At 43.9% G+C, this 26,955-nt stretch overlaps 1 protein-coding gene across 1 annotated transcript; it reads left to right on the top strand.

The window, feature by feature from the left end:
• The first annotated feature begins 6,215 nt into the window (after positions 1–6,215).
• On the top strand, positions 6,216–26,489 carry calm3a (calmodulin 3a (phosphorylase kinase, delta)). The gene is made up of 6 exons (XM_029673128.2): positions 6,216–6,364; positions 22,967–22,997; positions 23,422–23,565; positions 24,711–24,817; positions 25,738–25,873; positions 26,200–26,489. The coding sequence occupies exons 1-6, from the start codon at positions 6,362–6,364 to the stop codon at positions 26,226–26,228; spliced, it is 450 nt and encodes a 149-aa protein (XP_029528988.1). The 5' UTR covers positions 6,216–6,361; the 3' UTR covers positions 26,229–26,489.
• The last annotated feature ends 466 nt before the right edge of the window (positions 26,490–26,955 follow it).

Below are 26,955 nucleotides of genomic sequence, written 5' to 3'. Positions count from 1 at the left end.
AAACAACTCGTGCTGACATGCAACTATACATAGACAATAACCCACGAAATACCCAAGGAATATGGCTACCTAAATATGGTTCCCAATCAGAGACAACGATAAACAGCTGCCTCTGATTGAGAACCAATCTAGGCAACCATAGACATATAAACCCCTAGACTAGAAAAAAACCAGACATACAAAAAAATCCTAGACAATACAAAAACTAAACACACCACCCTTGTCACACCCTGACCTAACCAAATAAATAACGAAATCAAAGATAACGAAGGTCAGGGCGTGACAAGTGCAGTTAAATTAACACGATTTTAAGCTTTCTGCCAACATCAGATATGTCTATGTCCTGGGAAATGTTATTGTTACTTACAACCCCATGCAAATCAACCATCCCGCAGGGGATACACAATCCTGTAGAGGTGGAACCTTGCTGCTCCTTTCTCCTACTTGAGATAAAGAGAGAGCTGATCTTTGGATAAGGCTTAACAACTGTTTAAATCAAGGTGTCATTCCTTCCAGCAGTATTTAAATACAGGCTGACTATTGTACATGGCTGAGAGGGAGGCCACAGCCATGCTGGCATCTGCATGATAACATAACTGCTGTATGAAAGACAAAGTAGATTTGGTTCAATTCAACATAAACAACCATCAATCAAAGCTGTCCAGTTCCATTCATGGGAGGATGCAGTTACAGGGCAAACAATTGTATACACTACAAACACTATCTAGTGTTTTAATGATAATATATACTGAAAAATAATGGAAGGAACTGATGTGATGGTGTCTCAAGGGGGTTTGTTCAAAAACGCATCCTTCCCTCCTCTCTTCCGTAAGGTAATCACTGATCTTTAGGTGATTGGAGAAAGCAATAGAATATACCCCCGGTTAATGAATCCTCCGCCTCCTAAACCACAATGAAATTAAATCAAAATAACCCGTTGACACAGGCACCAAAACATTGCTCAGAACTGTCGGAATTCTGAAGTGGTCCAAAAAGAGTACATGTACTATAAGGTACTAGGTACTATAACGATCAAAGAAATAGAATGGGAATGGAAAACAACTCGCGGCAGAAACAATTTAGGGGAAAACTTGGCAGGAAATGAGAGGAAAGTGAGCAAGAAAATGAATCTTTCCTTCCAGGCTCTTGTCATGGGAGATGGTCCGACTCCTTGGATACCTTCCCAGTTAGCCACATCACTCTCAAGTGTACCACACAGCCTCTTACTGTATGATGTAGGCACTAGCAAGCTCTGACAGGAAGAGTCTCAAAGAAAGCCAAACGTGACACTATACTAAAACAGTTCTAACACACTGACCATGTCAGAGAGATCACTACAGCTGAGGAGATCTATGCTCTCTATTACCTACACAGAGAAAATCAAATGTTTGGAGGACCACATCTTTCATTTCATACAAACGGTTTAAAACAGAACAGCCCACATGTCAAATGTAATTTCATGCTGTTTTAGAGACTAATTAAAATATTATATCCTCCTTTCTAGAGCCACTAGAAATTAGAGTGGGCTGTACCACTACTAGGGCCAATATCCTTTGAATAAACTCAGGGAAAATACTAATTTGAGCTGGAGAGGGTTATAAACAGGCAATGAAAGGTGATTATGGAGGCAAAGATCAGCTGTGTTAATAAAGAAGTACGTTCACAGACAGCAGCCTGGAGAGTCCGGGAGTAAACATACACACCTCAGATGTTGTCAAAGACTCGGTCTAATTACTCTACTTGCAAGGTGTGTGTCAAAGCATCTATTAGGAAAACAGTATAACAGAGACTCAATTTGGATGAATGATCTCCAAATGATCTGATAAAAGGAGGAACTTCAGCATAGCTTGGGAATGACTATCCAGAAGAATGAGGTGGGGTTGACTTGCTGACCGAAAGAAACAACACAAGCTGTGGATGCAGTGAATACTGAATATACACGGAGTGTAAAAAAAAAAATGTAGAAACACGTTCTCTTATTTAGTTGCACCCCCTTTTGTCCTCAGAACAGCCTCAATTTGTCGGGGCGTGGACTACAAGTTGTCGAAAGCATTCCACAGGGATGCTGGCCCTTTCCCCCTTCTGATGATCAGGTGGCGAATCGCATCTCTGCATGTCTGGCAGACATATCAGTGTGGATGACGGATCACCACCTCAAGCTGAACCTCGGCAAGACGGAGCTGCTCTTCCTCCCGGGGAAGGACTGCCCGTTCCATGATCTCGCCATCACGGTTGACAACTCCATTGTGTCCTCCTCCCAGAGCGCTAAGAACCTTGGCGTGATCCTGGAGAACACCCTGTCGTTCTCAACTAACATCAAGGCGGTGGCCCGTTCCTGTAGGTTCATGCTCTACAACATCCGCAGAGTACGACCCTGCCTCACACAGGAAGCGGCGCAGGTCCTAATCCAGGCACTCGTCATCTCCCGTCTGGATTACTGCAACTCGCTGTTGGCTGGGCTCCCTGCCTGTGCCATTAAACCCCTACAACTCATCCAGAACGCCGCAGCCCGTCTGGTGTTCAACCTTCCCAAGTTCTCTCACGTCACCCCGCTCCTCCGCTCTCTCCACTGGCTTCCAGTTGAAGCTCGCATCCGCTACAAGACCATGGTGCTTGCCTACGGAGCTGTGAGGGGAACGGCACCTCAGTACCTCCAGGCTCTGATCAGGCCCTACACCCAAACAAGGGCACTGCGTTCATCCACCTCTGGCCTGCTCGCCTCCCTACCACTGAGGAAGTACAGTTCCCGCTCAGCCCAGTCAAAACTGTTCGCTGCTCTGGCCCCCCAATGGTGGAACAAACTTCCTCACGACGCCAGGACAGCGGAGTCAATCACCACCTTCCGGAGACACCTGAAACCCCACCTCTTTAAGGAATACCTAGGATAGGATAAAGTAATCCCTCTCACCCCCTTAAAAGATTTAGATGCACTACTGTTCCACTGGATGTCATAAGGTGAATGCACCAATTTGTAAGTCGCTCTGGATAAGAGCGTCTGCTAAATGACTTAAATGTAAATGTAAATGTTGACTCCAATGCTTCCCACAGTTGTGTCAAGTTGGCTGGATGTCCATTGGGTGGTAGACCATTCTTGATACACACAGGAAACTGTTTGTATTTCTTTATTTAATAATTATTTGTTCCATATTTACATTACATTTCACAACACATTAAGTGTGTGCCCTCAGGCCACTACTCTACTACCACATACTATCTACAACACAAAATCCGTGTGTATAGTGCGTATGTTATGTGTGTATGCGTGTGTCTGTGCCTGTGTGTGTGTGTGTCTGTCTAACAGACCACTGTAAATCTTTTGTCTTGCCCATTCAGCCTCTGAATGGCACACATACACAATCCATATCCCAATTGTCTCAAGGGTTAAAAATCATTCTTTAACCTGTCTCCTCCCCTTCATCTACACTGATTGACGTGGGTGTGCTGAGGATTATTTTTGTCCGCTCATACAAAGGCCTAGTTCACACATCTTTTGATTTATTGTTATTATTTTGTATTACTATTATTTATTTGTTTTGATTTACCAGAGGGTGCTGCAGCACACTCAACACCCCTACTTCCCGCTGCTATGCAAGGGGCTGGATCTGGATGGACCATGGAGTCATCACCAGTAATAGGTTTGTATTGACATTTGTCAAACGGTGTTGTCATGTCTACTGTAATGGCTACAGGGTCTCTTCTGTGGGGTATGTGCATGACATAACAGCTATAGATATGGGAAAACCCCCAATAGGTAATAATAAAGTTAACAATGAATTTACAGTAGAAACAACAAATAAATATGAAAGGAGAGATACTATTTAGAAACCTTAGTTGCAGAAGTGCAATAATAATTTTACAGCCACACTCTACCACTGTATTATTGCACTGTCCACTGTATCACCACAGAAACGGTGGGAGCGGTTGACACAATCGCAAACTCCCTCTTTCCGCCACTCTCTCGGTTTCCCTCTCGGGAACAGGTTTTGGTATGCTGACCCAATCCACCACAGAGGGCAAAGTCCTCCTGGTAATCTACGGCCTGCTGGGCTGCTCTGCCATCCTCTTCTTCAACCTCTTCCTGGAGAGGGTCATCACCATGTTGGGCTTCCTCATGCGATGGTGCCACCGGAGGAGAACACACAACAGCAGGCAACGGGACAACAAAAACCAACCCGAGGGTGGAGGAGAGGAAAGAGATATGGAGGGTGGGAAAGATGGGTGGAGGCCCTCTGTGTATTCTGTCACTCTCATACTTTTTGATGCTACACTGGTGTGTGGCGTGTGGTGCTTCCACGCTTTACTCTGCCATGGAGGGCTGGAGCTACATCGTGTCCCTGTAATTCTGCTTCGTGGCCTTCAGTACGGTGGGCTTCGGGGGACCTGGTAAACAGCCAGGTAGAGTCCTACGGAGGAGCCCCCAGTGGAGGGGAAGAGCCCCAAGTGGGGGGGGAAGCAGTTAGGGAACCACCTACCAGGCCACCTACCAGGTGGCTAACTGCTTCCTCATGCTCCTGGGGTTATGCTGTACCTACAACCTCTTCAATGCTCTCTTTGTCATCATAAACAGGGCCTGAACTGGATCCTGGGTCAGCTGATCCATCTGTGTAGCTGCCTGTGCCACGGCAGACCTCTACGATGCCCACTGTTGCCCATGTTCTTGCCAAACCCGGCAGGTAGATGCTTGTGTGCTGATGCCACAGTGGAAACCCTGTGCCACAGGAACATGGGTTTAAGCACCACCAAAGACAGAGAAATGGGGAAACATGGATGCAGGCTTCCCAGAGGGGATGTCACACAAGTCGGACTACCATGACTGGTACGATATCTCCTAACTGGAGGGACACTGGCTACAAAATATCCGGCATTTACCTGAATATAGACAACACTGATAACTGAAGGTATAATCTTTCATAATTAAGTTACTTGGAACCTTTTTTTCATCTTTTTATGCTGTATCCTTAATGTACTCAATGTATCGTGGAACCAGTTTTACTCTCCCCATAAAGTGCATTAGGCCTGTGATGCTGGTTGTAGGACAGTACTTAGAGTTTAGCATGTACCCTTGTTTGTGGTTTCATGATGCAGTTTGTCTCCACAAGAGGGAGCATGTTGATAAAGCCATGTGGATTTTGTTATGATGGACTGCATATTCTACTGTTCCAACTTTTTTCAACTACTGTCCTGACTTTTTATTGTGTGCAAATAAATGAAGGACAGAAAAGACTAGACACTCCAGCAAATTCCCTCTGACATTTCCTCCTCCTTACCTCTCAATAACTGGTCCAGGGTCTGTTATGTCGATGACTATGATACAGATCCACAAACAGAAAAGTGTGAGTTAGGTCTGACTAAATATTGTTACCACCTTCATATGACACACAAACGCAATTAAGAATTATTGCTATATCTCTACTTGTATGTACACAAAGGAGCAGTTATTATAGACCCATGGCATGGTTCAATTTAAATGTCATTAGTACTGAGGTGAAAAATATGATCAACATCATACATTTTTCCTTATCATATAGACCTACATGATGTCAGACTACTATACTACTACCAGACTAGGCTACTGCAAACGGTTTACATATTGACCAATTAAGTTATATCTGAAATCAGCATATTCAAAACCTATATTAGCACACAGAGAACGATTTATACAACAGCAAATTATAAAGTCATTAGTTCTGCAATGTATAGATCCAATTTGGCGCAATGCAGTTTTACAACCAGCCAATTACAAAACCGGGTACTTTTCTGCCCGTTTCTCTGGACCAATAAGGATCTGCGTTACATTGACCAAGTTGAAGCTCATCTCATTGCACCACTGTGGTCATACTTGATCAAAAATAATAGCGATCAAATTACAATGTGCAGTATATCCATTTCAAATATTGGCTATTGTTCACCGCTTCGATAGACTGAAATAACGAGCGCGTCTGCTTCTCGTCAATGCACGAGCGTAGCGCAAGCAAATAGTGCAAATAGTACAATTACTTTCTTTTTTTAATGAGTAACGGGACGTTCTAGGCAATGAGTGAGTGCAGTGGTCAATATAAAGTGAATAAATTATTATTCTGACGCATTTGGTGTGCAGTTAAGATTGGCAGGTTCGTGGGATGGGGGGGGGGCGAAATATGTCACTTCGCGGAGCGATATAGTTAGTGCAAAATGAGGCCACATCGGCAGTGACGCGGTCCCTAGTGTTTCCGGGCAACTTCGCAGAGAAGAGACTAGCGAATAACATTTCAGGACTAAACAACGATACATACGTTGACAACAGGTAGTTTGCCAGCCACGAGGGGAACCTTGACTATTTAGTACTTCATATTTTCCAAGTTTGAAGACCTAACATAATAAAATGGTGAGTATAGCCACACACATCCAAGCGAATGCTATAGCCAGCTAGCTAACGTTACCTGACTATCATAAATTCGCTAGCTAGTTATCTAGCTAATATTAATTCGTATTGGGTTCGAGCAACGTCTATTTAGTTAACTAGCTATATGTCCGTAAACTAGCTAGTTAAATAAGATGTGACTGACAAAGTTTATCGGTTTGGCAGCACAACTGGTCATATCTCCACCTGGCCGGGCTGTTGGCTCGGCGTTGCAATAACCGCGAAATGGCAGTTGGAAAAGCTCATAAGGACTCAGTGGATTACGGACAATAAGACAACTCTTGATTGTGGGCACCTATTGTTTGTCGAGGCGTTAGCCATGGCTAATTTTACATACGGCTAGCTAAGGTCATTTCACTCGTATCGGAGTTAACGTTATCTAGTTAATGTTGGTGTACGAATGGTGAGTGGGCGTTGTGCTTTTGGTTAGCGCTGTTTGATGTTATAATAACCTAACACTGCCAATTGAATGAACTTACTCGATAGTATTAGTTGGCAAGTGAACTTGTGTTGTGTCATGTTTTCAATAACATAGCTAGCTGGCAATATGATCTAGCTAGTAATACTTGTTGTGCATCGTGTTGCGAAAATTTCGTTTTCAATGCCTACGCGACATTTGAGCCTTTCCCGGTGGTGTTGTTGCGTATTGCACCACGTTGATCCGCAGTCTGCTGTTCGTGAATGATCTTCGTTTACCACCCCTCCTTCCTTGCCCCCCTCTACCACACGCCTCCCCCCTGCATTGAACCACATCATGGTTGGTGCAGTATACTGACACGGGATCCGCAGTGCATGCTTTGCAAAAATGAGACTAAAATACCTTGCGTGACAAACGAAGGCATGTGCTCTGCTTTATCCCTCGGAATTGCAGTTTTGGGGGATGAAAGTGAGGCCTTGGTGCTAAGTCTGTATTATTCATGGTGGTTTGTTTTGCCCTAAAAGATAAGACGCAATTGACAATCTGAAGATCTTGCCATCTGCCCGCCAAAAACCGAGACCGCACCAATTCACTACCTCACAGTGAATAAGATATTAACAGCCTTTAACCAGGACTGTACAGTATGGCACATGGGATCTCAGTACTTCTCAAAGACAACACTGTTTGAGTCATTTGGTGCTTGACACTAGCTTATAAATGCTCACACCCAGGAGTACACTAACTGAATCCTTAACCACTGCTTGCTTCCTCATCCAGCTGCGTGGACAGAATAAGCTGCAGTCTGCTTGCTGCTCTTTCCTTCTTCCTCTCCTGATGTGACTCACTGAGAGAGCAGAGTACATGTCCTGGGCTAAATTCTTTCTAAACTGTACTGAACTTCTGCTAAATGCAGAATCATATAATGCAAAATGCATCATATGGGGATGATATTCATATTTTGATAACTTGAGTGCTGAGAAGCAAAACATTAAGACTTTCTCAACAATGGACTAATAACTATATTTTTAAAATTTGTTTTAACTGTAATGAACATGTCTTGATTAAAATCAGTGTGCCCCTGGCTTTGTCGGTTGTGCACACTAACCTATTCCCTTGGTGTTTTATTTTCTGAGGTGCATGCACACTTTCACAGATGTGCACACTTTCCATCTCAAGCAATTAATGCTATACATGTGGTGACAAATCTAAAGACCCACAAAAAGCAACAGAGATGGTAATAGACACTGTGCTACATTGGCGACCCTGTTCGTGCCACTCTAATTATAGCAGGCGTACTGAGGTGTATTTATACCCATCCCTGATCACACTTCCTCAGCCCAAAGTGTGCTGGCTGGCTGACTGAGACAGGCCTCATAAGACCTCGTCCTCAACTGATGGGAGGGAGAATAAGGCCTCCGAGCACGCTCCGGGTGGAAATCTCGATGGAGCAGACACATGGTCGCCCAGTTTCTTACACCATTTTCTTTACCTTGTCAGCTTGGTGATTCGATCTTGAACCTTTCGGTCCAAAGCTCTAACCACTAGGATACCTGCTATATGTGTATATATATATATGTGTGTATGTATGTGTATATATATATATATTGTGTGTGTCTAAGCGCCGCAGTCCCAGACAAGAGTTTGGACACCTACTCATTCAAGGGGTTTTCTTTATTTTTACTATTTTCTACATTATAGCATAATATTGAAGACATAGAAAATTATGAAATAACACAGAATAATATAGTAACCAAACAAGTGTTAAAACAAATGAAAAGAGATTTTATGTTTGAGTTTCTTCGAAATAGCCTTGATTAGAGGTCGACCGATTATGATTTTTCAATACCGATTATTGGAGGACCAAGAAAGCCGATACCGATTAATCGGACAATTTTATTTTTAATAATGACAATTATAACAATCCTGAATGAACACTTATTTGAACTTAATATAATACATCAATAAAATCAATTTAGTCAAGTAAATAATGAAACATGTTCAATTTCGTTTAAATAATGAAAAAACAAAGTGTTGGAGAAGAAAGTAAAAGTGCAATATGTGCTAACATTTCAGTTCCTTGCTCAGAACATGAGAACATACGAAAGCTGGTGGTTTATTTTTAACATGAGTCTTCAATATTCCCAGGTAAGACGTTTTTAGGTTGTAGTTATTATAGGACTATTTCCCTCTGTACCATTTGTATTTCACTAACCTTTGACTATTGGATGTTCTTCTAGGCACTTTAGTATTGCCATTGTAACAGTATAGCTTCCGTCCCTCTCCTCGCTCCTCCCTGGGCTCGAACCAACAACACAACGACAACAGCCACCCTCGAAGCAGCGTTTCCCATGCAGAGCAAGGGAAACAACCACCGCAAGGCTCAGAGCGAGTGAAGTTTGAAACGCTATTAGCGTGTGCTAACTAGCTAGCCATTTCACATCGGTTACACCAGCCTCATCTCGGGAGTTGATAGGCTTGAAGTCATAAACAGTGCGATGCTTGACGCACAACGAAGAGCTGCTGGCAAAACGCACAAAAGTGCTGTTTGAATGAATCTTTACGCGCCTGCTTCTGCCTACCGCTCAGTCAGATACTTAGATGCTTGTATGCTCAGTCAGATTATATGCAACGCAGGACACGCTAGATAATATCTAGTAATATCATCAACCATGTGTAGTTAACTAGTGATTATGATTGATTGATTTTTATAAGATAAGTGTAACCTCTAGTAACTCCCCATCCCGGGTGCGGGAGCGTAATCATCGACTGACACTAATTAGCATAACGCAACGGACATAAATATTCCTAGAAAATATTCCTATTCATGAAAATCACAAGTTAATTATATTGAGACACAGCTTAGCCTTTTGTTAATCACCCTGTCATCTCAGATTTTCAAAATATGCTTTACAGCCAAAGCTAGACAAGCATTTGTGTAAGTTTATCGATAGCCTAGCATAGCATTCTGTCCAGCTAGCAGCAGGTAACTTGGTCACGGAAATCAGAAAAGCAATCAAATTAAATAGTTTACCTTTGATGAGCTTTGGATGTTTTCACTCACGAAACTCCCAGTTAGATAGCCAATGTTCCTTTTTTTTCAAAAATATTATTTTTGTAGGTGAAATTGCTCCGTTTGTGGTTCACATTTGGCTGAGAAATCTCCCGGTAATTGCATTCACGAAAACGCCGAAAAATATTCCAAATTAGCTCCATAATATCGACAGAAACATGGCAAACGTTGTTTATAATCAATCCTTAAGGTGTTTTTCAAATATCTATTCGATAATATATCCACCGGGACAATTGGTTTTTCAGTAGGACCGATTGGAATAATGGCTACCTCTGTATTTTACGCGAGAATCACTCTGGGAGCCATCAGGTGACCAGTTGCGCAATGTAGCCGCTTACGGGTTTTCTTCAACATAAATGCGTAAAACTACGTCACAATGCTTTAGACACCTTGGGGAATACGGAGAAAAAGTAATCTGGTTGATAGCCCATTCCCTGCTCAATAGGGACGCATTGGAACACAGAGCTTTCAAAAGATGAGTCACTTCCGGATTGGATTTTTCTCAGGCTTTCACCTGCAATATTAGTTCTGTTATACTCACAGACAATATTTTTACAGTTTTGGAAACTTTAGTGTTTTCTATCCTAAGCTGTCAATTATATGCATATTCTAGCATCTTGTCCTGACAATATCCCGTTTTACTACGGGAACGTTATTTTTCCAAAAATGAAAATACTGCCCCCTAGTCACAAGGTTCATGCTAGCTAGCAACGTACCTTGGCTTACTGCATTCACATAACAGGCAGTCTCCCTGTGGAGTGCAACGAGAGAGAGGCAGGTCGTTATTGCGTTGGACTAGTTAACTGTAAGGTTGCAAGATTGGATCCCCCGAGCTGACAAGGTGAAAATCTGTCGTTCTGCCCCCGAACAAGGCAGTTAAACCACCGTTCCTAGGCCGTCAATGAAAATAAGAATGTGTTCTTAATTAACCTCAAGTCGACCCCCTACTTTTTCGAACATTCTGTTAAAAATCGCGCAACATTTCAGCGTCCTGCTACTCATGCCAGGAATATAGTATATGCATATGATTAGTATGTGTGGATAGAAAACACTCTGATGTTTCTAAAACTGGTTAAATCACGGCTGTGACTATAACAGAACGTGCGTTTCATCGAAAAGTGCTAGAAAATCTGATCACTGAAAACTGGAAAACGTATCAATGCGCCACTTGCATGTATTGTTGATGGGAAACCAAATTACATGGGGCTGAGATTGCAAGTCCTACAGCTTCCACACGATGTCGCCAGTCTTGTCATTTGCCTGGGCTTTGTTTCTTGGTCAAACGAGCAAGAGACAGCCCATTTCTTCCGGTCTCCGACAGGATGTTTTGGATGAGAAATATCCGGACATGATTTCAAGACGTGGAGCTATTGAATACACATCGCCCCGTGATCAATTTGATAGATTATTAACGTTTACTAATACCTAAAGTTGGATTACAAAAGTATTTCGAAGTGTTTTGTGAAAGTTTATCGTCAACTTTTTTTATTTAAAAAAATGACGTTGCGTTTTAAAAAGCTGTTTTTTCCTTGATCACACACTTTCCATAGATCGATATTTAGGGTATATATGGACCGATTTAATCGAAAAAAAAAGACCCAATAGTGATGTTTATGGGACATCTAGGAGTGCCAACAAAGATCGTCAAAGGTAATGAATGTTTTATATTTTATTTCTGCGTTTTGGGTAGTGCCGGCTACCGCAAAATCTGTTGTTTAGGTGACGGTCTGCTATTCTGGGGGGTACATGCTATCAGATAATAGCTTCTCATGCTTTCGCCGAAAAGCATTTTAAAAATCTGACTTGTTGGCTGGATTCACAACGAGTGTAGCTTTAATTCAGTACCCTGCATGTGTGTTTTAATGAACGTTTGAGTTTTAACGAGTGCTATTAGCATTTAGCGTAGCGCATTTGCATTTCCAGATGGCTAGATGGGACGCATGCGTGTCGGGTCGACTTAACCTCTTAACTTGCCTAGTTAAATAAAGGTATAAAAAATAAAAATATCGGTGCCCAAAAATACCGATTTCCGATTGTTATGGAAACTTGAAATCGGCCCTAATTAATTGGCCATTCCGATTTAAGCCTTGATGACTGCTTTTCACACTCTTGGCATTCTCTCAACCAGCTTCATGAGGTAGTCACCTGGAATGTATTTCAATTAACAGGTGTGCCTTGTTAATTTGTGGAATTTCTTTCCTTAATGCATTTGAGCCAATCTGTTGTGTTGTGACAAGGAACTTTGAACGTTTCTTCAAGTGCAGTCGCAAAAACCATAAAGCTTATGATGAAACTGGCTCTCATAAGGACCGCCACACGAAAGGAATACCCGGAGTTACATCTGCTGCACAGGATACGTTCATTAGTTACCAGCCTCAGAAATTGCATCTCAAATATCAGACACATCTCAACATCAACTGTTCAGAGGAGACTGCATGAATCAGGCCTTCATAGTCAAATTTCTGCAAGGAAACTACTAAAGGAGAACAATAAAAATAAGACTTGCTTGGGCCAAGAAACACGAGCAATGGACATTAGACCGGTGGAAAGTAGTCCTTTGGTCTGATGAGTCCAAATGTGATTTTTTTTTTTTTTTTTGGTTCTAACCGCTGTGTCTTTTGTGAGATGCAGAACAGGTGAATGGATGATCCACGCATGTGTAGTTTGTACTGTGAAGCATGGAGGAGAAGGTGTGATTGTGTGGGAGTGCTTTGCTGGTGACACTCTCTGTGATTTAGAATTCAAGGCACACTTAACCAGCATGGCTACTGCAGCAATACGCCATCCCATCTGGTTTGCGCTTAGTGGGACTATCATTTCTTTTTTTCAACAGGACATTGACCCAACACACCTCCAGGCTGTAGAAAGGGCTATTTTACCAAGAAGGAGAGTGATGGACTGCTGCATCAGATGACCTGGCTGCCACAATCACCTGACCTCAACCCATTTTGAGATGGTTTGGGATGAGTTGGACCGCAAAGTGATAGAAAAGCAACCAACAAGTGCTCAGCATATGTGGGAACTCCTTCAAAATGGTTGGAAACGCATTCCTCATGAAGATGGCTGAGAGAATGCCAAGAGTGTGCAAAGGGTGGCTGCTTTGAGGAATATAAAATCTTTTTACCTTTTTACCTTTTTTTTGTTGGTTACTACATGCATATCTGTTATTTCATAGTTCTGATGTCTTCAAAGGAAAGACCCTTGAATGAGTAGGTGTGTCCATACTTCTGACTTGTACTGTATATATCAAATTGTTTTGGTCGCATACATGGTTAGCAGATGTTAATGCAAGTGTAGCAAAATGCTTGTGCTTCTAGTTCCGACAGTGCAGTAATGTCTAACAATTCCCCAACAACTACCTAATACACACACACACACACACACGTAAAGGGCTATAATAAGAATATTTCAATATATGGATGAGCAATGACCGAGCGGCATAGGCAAGATGGTGTAAAATACATTTGAAGTCAGAAGTTTACATACACTTAGGTTGGAATCATTAACTTGTTTTTCAACAGCTCCACAAATTTCTTGTTAACAAACTTGTTCATGCTACACGTTCCCCAAGGGCACCCCCCCACGCTCAACTCAAAAGATGGCGCACAGAATGCAAACATATTCTTAGAAATATTTAACCTCCACACATTAACAAGTCCAATAGCTCAAATGAAAGATAAACACCTTGTTCATCTACCCAGCGAGTCAGGTTTCTAAAATGTTTTACGGCGAAAACATAGCACATATGTATGTCAAACCACCACAAAGACACAGACGATATGTAGCCATTTTGTCTAACAAAAGATGCAATCACAAACGCAGGATTAAAAGAAGAATAATTCACTAACCTTTTGAAAATCTTCATCAGATGACAGTAATAGGACATGTTACACAGTACATTTTTTTTTTTTTTCAATAATATGCAATTTATATCTATAAATCTCCGTTTACATTGACGCCATGTTCAGAAAATGCAAAAAAATGTCCGGAGAAATTATAGAGAGCTCCGCCAGATAACAGTAATACACATAAACTTTGACTAAATATACATGTTTTACATATAGTTAGAAAGATACACTGCTTCTTAATGCAATCGCTTTGTCACATTTCTTTTTAACGTTACAGAAATCGTTCACTATTCAATAATCTGAGACGGCGCTCAGACATAAGCAATATTTCTCCGCTATGTTGGAGTCAACAGAAACACAAAATTACAACAAATATTCCCTTACCTTTGATGGTCTTCGATCAGAATGTAGTGGAAGGAGTCATACTTACCCAATACATCGTTTGGTTTCAAGTCGTGTGTCTTTGTATTAGCATATGCTACGAGTTCCAGCTGAAATGCTACCAAAATTACTTCTGGTCCCGAACAGTTGCGCATCAAAACTTCAAAATGACATATTATATGTCGACTAAACTGGTCAAACTAAGTGCAGAATCAAGCTTTAGGATGTTTTTAACGTACAAAACAATTCTCAGTTCTACTGGACAATCGTGCTTCTTCTGAGGCAAGCTGGAACAAAGAAAGATCTGTTCCCAACGCGCGCTCTTGCCCCCATGTATTTTCTCGCGACATCCACTCTTTCGCCTCGCAAAGGGTCAAAGCTCGTGGGATTTGCACAATTAAACGCTGTACTGAATGAGGACATCTAGTGGAATACATAGAAAGTGTCTCCAGATCCATAGCTGGTTGGGAAGGGTGGGGGCGATGACGTCAAAGTTGCCCCAACTTTTAGTACTCCAAAAATAGTTTGGGAGATTGCCTGCCCTGTGAGTTCTGCTATACTTACAGACATAATTCAAACGGTTTTAGAAGCTTTAGAGTGTTTTCTATCCAATAATAATTATTATATGCATATATTAGCAATTTTGGACAGATTTTGGAGCAGGGCTCTGGCAGTGCCTCCCCCTGCTCCTCCTTGCACAATTGCGGAGGTAGCGGTCCTGCTGCTGGGTTGTTGCCCTCCTACGGCCTCCTCCACGTCTCCTGATTTACTGGCCTGTCTCCTGGTAGCGCCTCCATGCTCTGGACACTACGCTGACAGACACAGCAAACCTTGTCACAGCTCGCATTGATGTGTCATCCTGGATGAGCTGCACTACCTGAGCCACTTGTGTGGGTTGCAGACTCCGTCTCATGCTACCACTAGAGTGAAAGCACCGCCAGCATTCAAAAGTGACCAAACATCAGCCAGGAAGCATAGGAACTGAGAAGTGGTATGTGGTCCCCACCTGCAGAACCATTCCTTTTTTGGGGGTGTCTTGCTAATTGCCTATAATTTCCACCTGTTGTCTATTCCATTTGCACAACAGCATGTGAAATTTATTGTCAATCAGTGTTGCTTCATAAGTGGACAGTTTGATTTCACAGAAGTGTGATTGACTTGGAGTTACATTGTGTTGTTTAAGTGTTCCCTTTATTTTTTTGAGCAGTGTATATCCAAACGCTCACTCTGGTCAGCGTTACGTCGGACAAAAACTTCAAAGTTATATTACAGGTCGAAGAAACATTTCAAACTAAGTACAGAATCAATCATTAGGATGTTTTTAACATATAGCTTCAATAAAGTTCCAACCGGAGTATTCCTTTGTCTTCATGAGCAATGGAACGTAAGTGGATACCATGAGGAATAAGCATGTTCAGAAAATGGCTGACTGCCAGACACCTGAGATTCTGCTCTCATTCTGCTCTCTCCCACAACACCATAGAAGTCTCATTCAAATTTCTATAGATGGTTGACATCTAGTGGAACCCCTAGGCAGTGCAACATCATTATCTCAAGGGGATTTCATTGGGGACTGTGGTGAATACATGCGAAGCTCAGATTTCTCACTTCCTGTTTTGATTTCTCAGGATTTTGCCTGCCATATGAGTTCTGTTATACTCCGACATCATTCAAACTGTTTTAGAAACTTTAGTGTTTTCTATCCAATACTAATAATATTATGCATATATTAGCAACTGAGACTGAGGAGCAGGCCGTTTACTTTGGGCACCTTATTCATCCAAGCTACTCAATACTGCCCCCCAGCCATAAGAAGTTAAGTCCATGATCATCTCCTTTGTTCTGTTGACGTTGAGTGAGAGGTTGTTTTCCTGACACCACACTCCGAGTGCCCTCACCACCTCCCTGTAGGCTGTCTCGTCGTTGTTTGTAATCACTGGGGTCCCAGTGTTGAACGTCAGCGAAGTGGAGATGTTGTTTCCTACCATCACCACCTGGGGGAGGCCCGTCAAAGTCCAGGACCCAGTTGCATAGGGCGAGCTTGTGACCCAGGGCCTCCAGCTTAATGATGAGCTTGGAGGATACTATGGTGTTGAATGCTGAGCTGTAGTCAATGAATAGCATTCTTACATAGGTATTCCTCTTGTCTAGATGGGATTGTGCAGTGTGATGGCGATTGCATCGCTTTGGACCTATTTGGGCGGTATGCAAACTGAAGTGGGTCTAGGGTGGCAGGTACGGTGGAGGTGATATGATCCTTGACTACTCTCTCAAAGCACTTCATGATGACAGAAGTGAGTGCTACGGGGCGATAGTAATTTAGTTCAGTTATCTTTGCCGCCGGTACAGGAACAATGGTGGCCATCTTGAAGCAAGTGGGGACAGCAGACTGGGATAGGGAGCAACTGAATATGTCTGTAAACACACCAGCCAACTGGTCTGCGCATGATCTGAGGATGTGGCTAGGGATGCCAGCAGCCTTGCGAGGGTTAACCTCTCTGGTACCAGGGGACGCTAGCGTCCCACCTCGACAACAGCCAGTGAAATTGCAGGGCGCCAAATTCAAAACAGAAATCCCATAATTAAAATTCCTCAAACATACAAGTATTATCCACCATTTTAAAGATAATCTTCTTGTAAATCCAACCACAGTGTCCGATTTCAAAAGGCTCTACTGCGAAAGCACAACAAACGATTATGTTAGGTCAATACCTAGTCACAGAAAATACATTTTTCCAACCGAAGAGAGGAGTCACAAAAAGCAGAAATAGAGAGAATTAATCACTAACCTTAGATCTTCATCAGATGGCACTCATAGGATTTTCTTGTTACACAATACATGCATGTTTTTTCCCCGCTAAAGTTCATATTTGTATCCAAAAATCTCAGTTTACATTGGCGCGTTATGGTCAGAAATGCATTGTCTCAAACAAACATCCGGTAAAAGTGCAGAGAGCCACATCAAATAACAGAAATACTCATCATAAACTTTGATAAACGATACAAGTGTTAAGCATGGAAATATAGATAAACTTCTCCTTAAAGCAACCGCTGAGTCAGATTTAAAAAATGCTTTACCGCGAAAGCACACTTTGCGATTATGTTAGGTCAGCTCCTAGCCACAAACCCATACAGCCATTTTCCAAACAAGGAGAGGTGTCACAAAAGTCAGAAATAGCATTAAAATGAATCACTTACCTTTGATCTATATCTGGTGACACTCCCAGGTCTCCATGTTAGACAAATGTTTGTTTTGTTCGATAATGTCCCTCTTTATGAGCAAAACCCTCCTTTTTGTTCGTGTTTTGTCCAGTAATCCGAATGCAGAAGGTGCGTGCACTAATTCCAGGACTAAACATTTTTTATAAGTACAATAAAAGTTAGCAGAAACATGCCAAACGATGTTTTAAAATCAATCCTCCTGTTTTTGTCATAAATAATCAATATTTCAACCGGACAAAAGCTTTGTCGATAGGAAAGGAGAAACAAGGTGCGTTCACGATCAGGGCGCATGGCTGATAAATGGACATTTCCACTGGCCACTAATTGAAAGTGGTGTATCTCCCTAATTTTTCAGAGTAAAAGCCTGAAACGATGCCTAAAGACTGGTCACATGTTGAGGAAGCCACGGAGCTCGTGAACTGGGTCGATCCTAAGTCTTTATGGTGTATAGGCTTTCAATGGAAAAACAGCCTTTCAAAATAATAGTACTTCCTGGTTGGATTTTCCTTGGGTTTTCGCCTGCCATATCAGTTCTGTTCTACTCACAGACATTATTATAACAGGTTTAGTTTGTCTGGAAGTGAGACGTTGTTTCCTGTAGACCCTGCCACATACGTCTCGTGTCTGAGTCGTTGAATTGCGACTACTGTGTCCCTATACTGACATTTTGCATTTACATTTACATTTAAGTCATTTAGCAGACGCTCTTATCCAGAGCGACTTGTTTGATTGCCTTGAGGAGGGAATAACTACACTGTTCATATTCGGCCATATTCACAGTCCTCTTTCCGTGGTTAAATGCAGTGGTTTGTGCTTTGTTTTGCTCGTGCTGATATTTCTTTATTTTTCTGCGCTGTGGTTTTAAATGAATTTGCTAGGTATTACTACACTGTTGTAGCTATAAACAAGCATTTGTTGCACCTGCAAAACTATGAGACCAATAAAGTTTGATTTGAAATTGCAAGTACTAGAAACAGATCTAATTGGCGGGAATGCGCTAACTGGCCTGAGATCAGTGACCACATTTTAAAAAATATTCTGGAAAGTATCCTGTGTTAACTAGATTACTAATGCGTTGATTCTATCCATGTAAGGCATTCTGGTGAGCACTACTGTATTTAGTGTTCTGGGGCAACAAGTTAGGCTATGACAGAAGAGAAGCTGTATGTATCTAACTAGTTGACAAACGTGGCCTACCAAATGTCGGAAATTATAAGCATGTAGGGGTGAAAGTAGCCAGTAGGCTATGTGGTCCAATACAGAATATCAGCCAAATAAATTATGGAGGATTGACCGCGGGGAAAAAAGTAAACTAGGTAAGATGTTTACATGCCACATTATCCCGTTTTCGGGTTATTGTAAACCGGAAATGCTTAAATGCGTCAACTCAAACAGAATACTTGAGTATTCCAAATAATAATGGGGTATCAGTGTGCATGTGAACATTGTCCTACTCCTGTGAGCACTGAGGTTATATGGGTGAGCGTATCACTGCCATGTCAACTCATCTGGTCTCATGTGAATACGATGGAGCAGGTATGGTTTTACACATAGGAGTAAAAGAGCAGCCATTAGGCGACTGGAGCGAGCCGGTCGCATCCGCGCTTCGGTCTCCTTCGGTCTGCAGGTTGTATAACTTTTTCATTACATTTCATGATAGTACAACGGTCTGATTTGTCTAATCTTAGCAATTTCTTCTTAGCTAGCTACATAGCCGTCGTTGTATCAAAGATAATTGCGTAATTATCGTATTTCGTCGTCCTCCTATCTGCCCAACACGTTCACAGTCTACCGTAGCACTGTAGTAACTATCACACTCAACTGAACGACTTGATTAGTGTAGTATTAGCTAGCTACATAGTTGTCTTTGCTGTCTTCGTATCCAAGATAATTGTGTAGTTTAGAGTGTGTAGTCTTAGAGTGATTATCTTAATTTACCGAGGTTAGCTAGCCAGCTATTTTGTCGTCCTTAACGTAGGAGACACTCCTAGCTAGCCAACAGCCAGCCAACGTCTACTGAATAGAACTTTCGCATTCGGTCGCATTCCGCTCGCTCCACAGGTAGTATCACATTTTCATTTCATTTCATTACAGTCCCAACGGTGTGATTTGTTTGATCGTAGCTAGCTACATAGCTAGCTACATAGCAGTCTTTGTTTCAAAGATAATTGTGTAGTCTAGAGCGATTTTCTAGGTTAGCTAGCCAGCTATTGTCGTTCTCCTAACGCAACGTAACCAACACTGCTAGCTAGCCAGCTAGCCCCCGAATAGCAGCATTGTAGAAACTTCACACTCAACGGAACGACTTGATTAGGGTAGTGTCAACAACGCAGCTAGCCTACCTCAGCAGTACTGTATCATTTTAATCATTTTAGTCAATTAGATTCTTGCTACGTAAGCTTAACTTTCTGAACATTCGAGACGTGTAGTCCACTTGTCATTCCAATCTTTTCTGCATTAGCGTAGCCTCTTCTCTAGCCTGTCAACTATGTGTCTGTCTATCCCTGTTCTCTCCTCTCTGCACAGACCATACAAACGCTCCACACCGCATGGCCGCGGCCACCCTAATCTGGTGGTCCCAGCGTGCACGACCCACGTGGAGTTCCAGGTCTCCGGTAGCCTCTGGAACTGCCGATCTGCGGCCAACAAGGCAGAGTTCATCTCAGCCTATGCCTCCCTCCAGTCCCTCGACTTCTTGGCACTGACGGAAACATGGATCACCACAGACAACACCGCTACTCCTACTGCTCTCTCTTCGTCCGCCCACGTGCTCTCGCACACCCCGAGAGCTTCTGGTCAGCGGGGTGGTGGCACCGGGATTCTCATCTCTCCCAAGTGGTCATTCTCTCTTTCTCCCCTTACCCATCTGTCTATCGCCTCCTTTGAATCCCATGCTGTCACAGTTACCAGCCCTTTCAAGCTTAACATCCTTATCATTTATCGCCCTCCAGGTTCCCTCGGAGAGTTCATCAATGAGCTTGATGCCTTGATAAGCTCCTTTCCTGAGGACGGCTCACCTCTCACAGTTCTGGGCGACTTTAACCTCCCCACGTCTACCTTTGACTCATTCCTCTCTGCCTCCTTCTTTCCACTCCTCTCCTCTTTTGACCTCACCCTCTCACCTTCCCCCTACTCACAAGGCAGGCAATACGCTCGACCTCATCTTTACTAGATGCTGTTCTTCCACTAACCTCATTGCAACTCCCCTCCAAGTCTCCGACCACTACCTTGTATCCTTTTCCCTCTCGCTCTCATCCAACACTTCCCACACTGCCCCTACTCGGATGGTATCGCGCCGTCCCAACCTTCGCTCTCTCTCCCCGCTACTCTCTCCTCTTCCATCCTATCATCTCTTCCCTCTGCTCAAACCTTCTCCAACCTATCTCCTGATTCTGCCTCCTCAACCCTCCTCTCCTCCCTTTCTGCATCCTTTGACTCTCTATGTCCCCTATCCTCCAGGCCGGCTCGGTCCTCCCCTCCCGCTCCGTGGCTCGACGACTCATTGCGAGCTCACAGAACAGGGCTCCCGGGCAGCCGAGCGGAAATGGAGGAAAACTCGCCTCCCTGCGGACCTGGCATCCTTTCACTCCCTCCTCTCTACATTTTCCTCCTCTGTCTCTGCTGCTAAAGCCACTTTCTACCACTCTAAATTCCAAGCATCTGCCTCTAACCCTAGGAAGCTCTTTGCCACCTTCTCCTCCCTCTTGAATCCTCCTCCCCTCCTCCCTCTCTGCAGATGACTTCGTCAACCATTTTGAAAAGAAGGTCGACGACATCCGATCCTCGTTTGCTAAGTCAAACGACACCGCTGGTTCTGCTCACACTGCCCTACCCTGTGCTCTGACCTCTTTCTCCCCTCTCTCTCCAGATGACATCCCGCGTCTTGTGACGGCCGGCCGCCCAACAACCTGCCCGCTTGACCCTATCCCCTCCTCTCTTCTCCAGACCATCTCCGGTGACCTTCTCCCTTACCTCACCTCGCTCATCAACTCATCCCTGACCGCTGGCTACGTCCCTCCCGTCTTCAAGAGAGCGAGAGTTGCACCCCTTCTGAAAAAACCTACACTCGATCCCTCCGATGTCAACAACTACAGACCAGTATCCCTTCTTTCTTTTCTCTCCAAAACTCTTGAACGTGCCGTCCTTGGCCAGCTCTCCCGCTATCTCTCTCAGAATGACCTTCTTGATCCAAATCAGTCAGGTTTCAAGACTAGTCATTCAACTGAGACTGCTCTTCTCTGTATCACGGAGGCACTCCGCACTGCTAAAGCTAACTCTCTCCTCTGCTCTCATCCTTCTAGACCTATCGGCTGCCTTCGATACTGTGAACCATCAGATCCTCCTCTCCACCCTCTCCGAGTTGGGCATCTCCGGCGCGGCCCATGCTTGGATTGCGTCCTACCTGACAGGTCGCTCCTACCAAGTGGCGTGGCGAGAATCTGTCTCCTCACCACGCGCTCTCACCACTGGTGTCCCCCAGGGCTCTGTTCTAGGCCCTCTCCTATTCTCGCTATACACCAAGTCACTTGGCTCTGTCATAACCTCACATGGTCTCTCCTATCATTGCTATGCAGACGACACACAATTCATCTTCTCCTTTCCCCCCTCTGATGACCAGGTGGCGAATCGCATCTCTGCATGTCTGGCAGACATATCAGTGTGGATGACGGATCACCACCTCAAGCTGAACCTCGGCAAGACGGAGCTGCTCTTCCTCCCGGGGAAGGACTGCCCGTTCCATGACCTCGCCATCACGGTTGACAACTCCATCGTGTCCTCCTCCCATAGCGCTAAGAACCTTGGCGTGATCCTGGACAACACCCTGTCGTTCTCAACTAACATCAAGGCGGTGGCCCGTTCCTGTAGGTTCATGCTCTACAACATCCGCAGAGTACGACCCTGCCTCACACAGGAAGCGGCGCAGGTCCTAATCCAGGCACTTGTCATCTCCCGCCTGGATTACTGCAACTCGCTGTTGGCTGGGCTCCCTGCCTGTGCCATTAAACCCCTACAACTCATCCAGAACGCCGCAGCCCGTCTGGTGTTCAACCTTCCCAAGTTCTCTCACGTCACCCCGCTCCTCCGCTCTCTCCACTGGCTTCCAGTTGAAGCTCGCATCCGCTACAAGACCATGGTGCTTGCCTACGGAGCTGTGAGGGGAACGGCACCTCAGTACCTCCAGGCTCTGATCAGGCCCTACACCCAAACAAGGGCACTGCGTTCATCCACCTCTGGCCTGCTCGCCTCCCTACCACTGAGGAAGTACAGTTCCCGCTCAGCCCAGTCAAAACTGTTCGCTGCTCTGGCCCCCAATGGTGGAACAAACTCCCTCACGACGCCAGGACAGCGGAGTCAATCACCACCTTCCGGAGACACCTGAAACCCCACCTCTTTAAGGAATACCTAGGATAGGATAAAGTAATCCTTCTCCCCCCTCCCCCTTAAAAGACCTAGATGCACTATTGTAAAGTGGCTGTTCCACTGGATGTCATAAGGTGAAAGCACCAATTTGTAAGTCGCTCTGGATAAGAGCATCTGCTAAATGACTTAAATGTAAATGTAAATTAGGCTATAGTATATCAGGGGCAGTGGACAACTCTCACTCTTGCTTCCTCTCGTCTTCACAGGCTGACCAACTGACTGAGGAGCAGATTGCTGGTGAGTACTATCCCTAACCCTGAACAGTGAGGTTCTTTCTGTCCATTTTCAAAGCTCTTCAATCCAATCCCAGTTAGTAGACGTGACTGAGTTCATGTCGGTTGGCAGATAATGTGGGTCCTTAGGCTCTTGGCTCCTCAAGGTAGTACTAGTGACCAACATTGTAGGCTGCTCTGCCTGTTTAGTTTGTACAACTGCTGCTAATCTTGTACAAACCATTCTTTAGTATTTGTATGTTGTTTTTTCTTCATCTGCACAGATCTGAACAATTGTGTGAAATCAATATGTTTGAATGCATTCTGGGAATTTGCCTTTACCTGTCCAGTTCTCTCACATCAGTGCAGATGAAGGATAGGAAGACCATTTAGACTGGACATAGCCAATATAGTCATTTCCACCAATCCCACACTGTTCCCGTAATCAGAGTTCAAGGAGGCGTTCTCACTGTTCGACAAGGACGGTGACGGCACCATCACCACCAAGGAGCTGGGCACTGTCATGCGCTCTCTGGGACAGAACCCTACTGAGGCAGAACTACAGGACATGATCAACGAGGTAGACGCTGATGGTAAGATTAGAGAGATGTGTACAATGACACACACACACACACACACACTGACTTACTCATTCACACTTGCTGACGCACACGTATGGTCAGAACCCAACAAGGCTGACCCTTGTACATTATTGACATGGTGGATGAATGGGAACGCACACACAAACACTGCATAATTACTGGCCCAACGCTCTTAACCACTTGGCTACCTGCCGCCCTCCCTGGATGGCACCATGGCTCTGGTTTCATGGTGGATCACATTTCAAATATCTAATGTTCCCACACAACAGAGGCTCACCTGCAGAGTTGGAGGACTCTAGATGGATAAAACATGTCTTTGGCATGGACATGCAGCTCGTCAGCTTGTAGTCCTAAAACCGAAAATGATTTACCTTTTTGGCTCGTTCAGCCATTCCTATGGGGGAAATTAATGGGGCTTTGGTATAAAAGCCGATAAGGTCTGAGGTTAACACTGGCTTAGATCTTTCACGTTGTGTTCTATAAAATATCAGTCCGTTAACATTCCGTTTATAAATTATGAAGCCTGTATGTGCTTGTATTGATTACATAAGTGTTTCATAATTCACAAAGTGACGTTGTCTGATGAACATTATCTCATAGAACAAAGAGTGTAAGTTCTAAGCTTGTGTTTGTCCAAAAACCCTCAACCCCACTTGTTGTTTTTGGCCAATAGGCAATGGTAAAGTTGGTGCCTACAAAAAGACCCCATTACTATTGCTCTCTATTGCCATTTAGGGCTTCCACCATTTTGACAGTAGTAAACTAGGTGGGACTTCCTATGGGTTAAGGAAGAATCACATGATTCCACCCGGGTCATCAGCAGGGATCAGCCAATGAATTATACTTGTGAGGTGGCAGAAATGTGCTAACCTTGGCTTTTATCTATTCAAACAACACACTAGGTGGTGTCTTGCACCCTTTCAGTTTTTGTCAACTCATAGAAGAAGAAAATGGACTACTTAAAAATGGAGATTGAGTCAATGGTGCTGCCCTTGCAATCGGATGCAAAGAGGATATCGTTTTTGAGCTCATTCCAAAATGTCCCAAAAAGATCTCGACACTGGTCATTCTGAAATAAAATGAGTCTTTGTCTGTGCACACAAATGTAAAATCAAGACTGTCTTGTTTGTCCTTAGGTAATGGAACGATCGATTTCCCAGAGTTCCTGACGATGATGGCAAGGAAGATGAAGGACACAGACAGCGAGGAGGAGATCAGAGAAGCCTTCAGAGTCTTTGATAAGGTACTCGCGCTCCACACCATCTCCTTTTGATTGTTGTACCCAGTCAATTGGAAATGTGCTTAGTTTTTGGAACATGAGCCATTTTGATGATCTGTTTTAGTTTTTTTGTGTGGAGTTGTGAATATTGGACCAAAGGGATTGTAGGGGGGAGAGAGAGACTAACACTTCATGTTTTAGGAATGTGATGTTGAACGTGTGATGGACAATGGCGCCACTGCTCGTGTGCATGCCTCTGCAATCCTGATGTGTTAGTCATCATGGTTGTGTCTCCTTAACTGTGTTGGTGAGAGGAGGGCTTTGTTTGTGGACAGGGAGCGGAGTATAACGTTACCCGCAGGCAGATTATTGCAGTGCATAAATCTGAGTCACAAGCTCATTGGCTGGGTTTATATTGCTTTGTGCAGCCTGGAACAATGCAACCCCTTTAAACAGAGCCTTGTGATTTTGGGAGTGTGTATTGCGGTTGTTTGTTTGCAGCCTATTTGACGGATCGATGTGATTGTAAGGTTTGTTTCCTTGGGACATTTGTGCAACTGTCCTGAAGAACCTTGGTTACTGCTACGGTGCCAGTCTGCTAGGATGCCAGTCTGTGTCAGCATTCCCCTGCTCTGTTTATCATCTCTCCCTTTGCGGCTCTTGAGACTTGGCAGAGCTAGAGCCAGAGAATGTCAGCCTGAGGCTGGGTGAGCAGATGGACCAGAGCCATGCATGTCTCTGGCTGTCACACAGATGGGGCAGCCAGGGACCATTTTAATTTACCAGCAGACCAGATTAGCCCGGGCTGTGTTCAGGAGAGGGAGATCTCACTGATTGTTCAGATAGGAAACTCTTGTTTAGACCTAATCTCATTCTGACAGGTCAAAGTACTGTATGTAGAGCCTTCGCTCTTTGCCTATTGAATGAGCCTGTTCTCCCTGTAGGATGGGAACGGCTACATCAGCGCGGCAGAGCTGCGGCACGTCATGACCAACCTCGGGGAGAAGCTCACAGACGAGGAGGTGGACGAGATGATCCGCGAGGCCGACATTGATGGAGACGGACAGGTCAACTATGAGGGTGAGCTCAACGTCCTTCCGCTTTCCCGCTCGTGTGTTTGCAGATCTAAAGGAAATGGATAGGTGGAAACAAAATGGTGGAAGCTCCCCTTAGTAAGCCCATTGCAAGCCAAGGTGGAGCTATCACTGTATTTCTTAAACTTCCCTGGTACCTTAAGATTTGCAAAAAAAGCTCCCCTAAGGGCTAAAGATTCTCTTAAAACCGGGCATTTTTCTCTCCTCCTTTTTCCAATCTTATATGCCTTGGGATGTAATCATTGTTAACTGAATGCCCTTTATTCTTGTGGATTTCTTATTTCTTTCTCCCTGTTTTGTTCTGCCTTCCAGAGTTTGTGCAGATGATGACAGCCAAGTGAAGTGGACTGTGCTCTCACACATTTCTCTCTCTCACATTGCTTGTCCTCCTAAGATCACTCTGTCTTTAAGAAAACAAACCAATAATCAAGCCAAAATGTAAAACAAAAAAATGATTCAATGTACAAAATTCTTTAATCAAAAAAAATCCAAATACTTCTACGGGATCTGTTTTAAGAGCGACTGCAGATGAATCCCTAACAGATGTTAATGGACCAAGCTTTAACGAGGCGTGAGGCCGTTACTCCAGAGTAAGATCCTTCGGAGGCTCCCAGATGCCGACTAAATTTGAGGAAAGGGCAACACGGACGGAGGCAGAGGGATAGGAATCCATACCAGATATGGCTGTCTTTCCTCATAGAGAGAACCTTACTATTTTGAGCCTTTTTCCTAACCTGAAAACAATTTAGGCTAACGGTGCAGTCACAAATCGCAGTGCTGATTTCTTACATTGAATTGGGTAACTGCCTTCTTGCATGCACCCCTTCTGAGACAGTCATGTCACAACAAGGTGGTTCTGATCCCATTGTGGATTGTATACACACTGGAGGTATATACATAAATATATTGCTATACACTGAGTGTACAGAACATTGGGAACACCTTCCTAATATTGAGTTGCAACCCCCCCCTCACTTGCCCTCAGAACAGCCTCAATTTGTCTGGGCATGGACTCTACAAGGTGTTGAAAGCGTTCCACAGGGATGCTGGCCCATGTTGACTCCAATA

This window comes from Oncorhynchus nerka, linkage group LG11, assembly GCF_034236695.1.
Source record: "Oncorhynchus nerka isolate Pitt River linkage group LG11, Oner_Uvic_2.0, whole genome shotgun sequence".
NCBI classification, from domain to species: Eukaryota; Metazoa; Chordata; class Actinopteri; order Salmoniformes; family Salmonidae; genus Oncorhynchus; species Oncorhynchus nerka.
The sequence above is the reverse complement of the archived record's forward strand: the minus strand, read 5'-3'. Positions and strand labels throughout refer to the sequence as shown.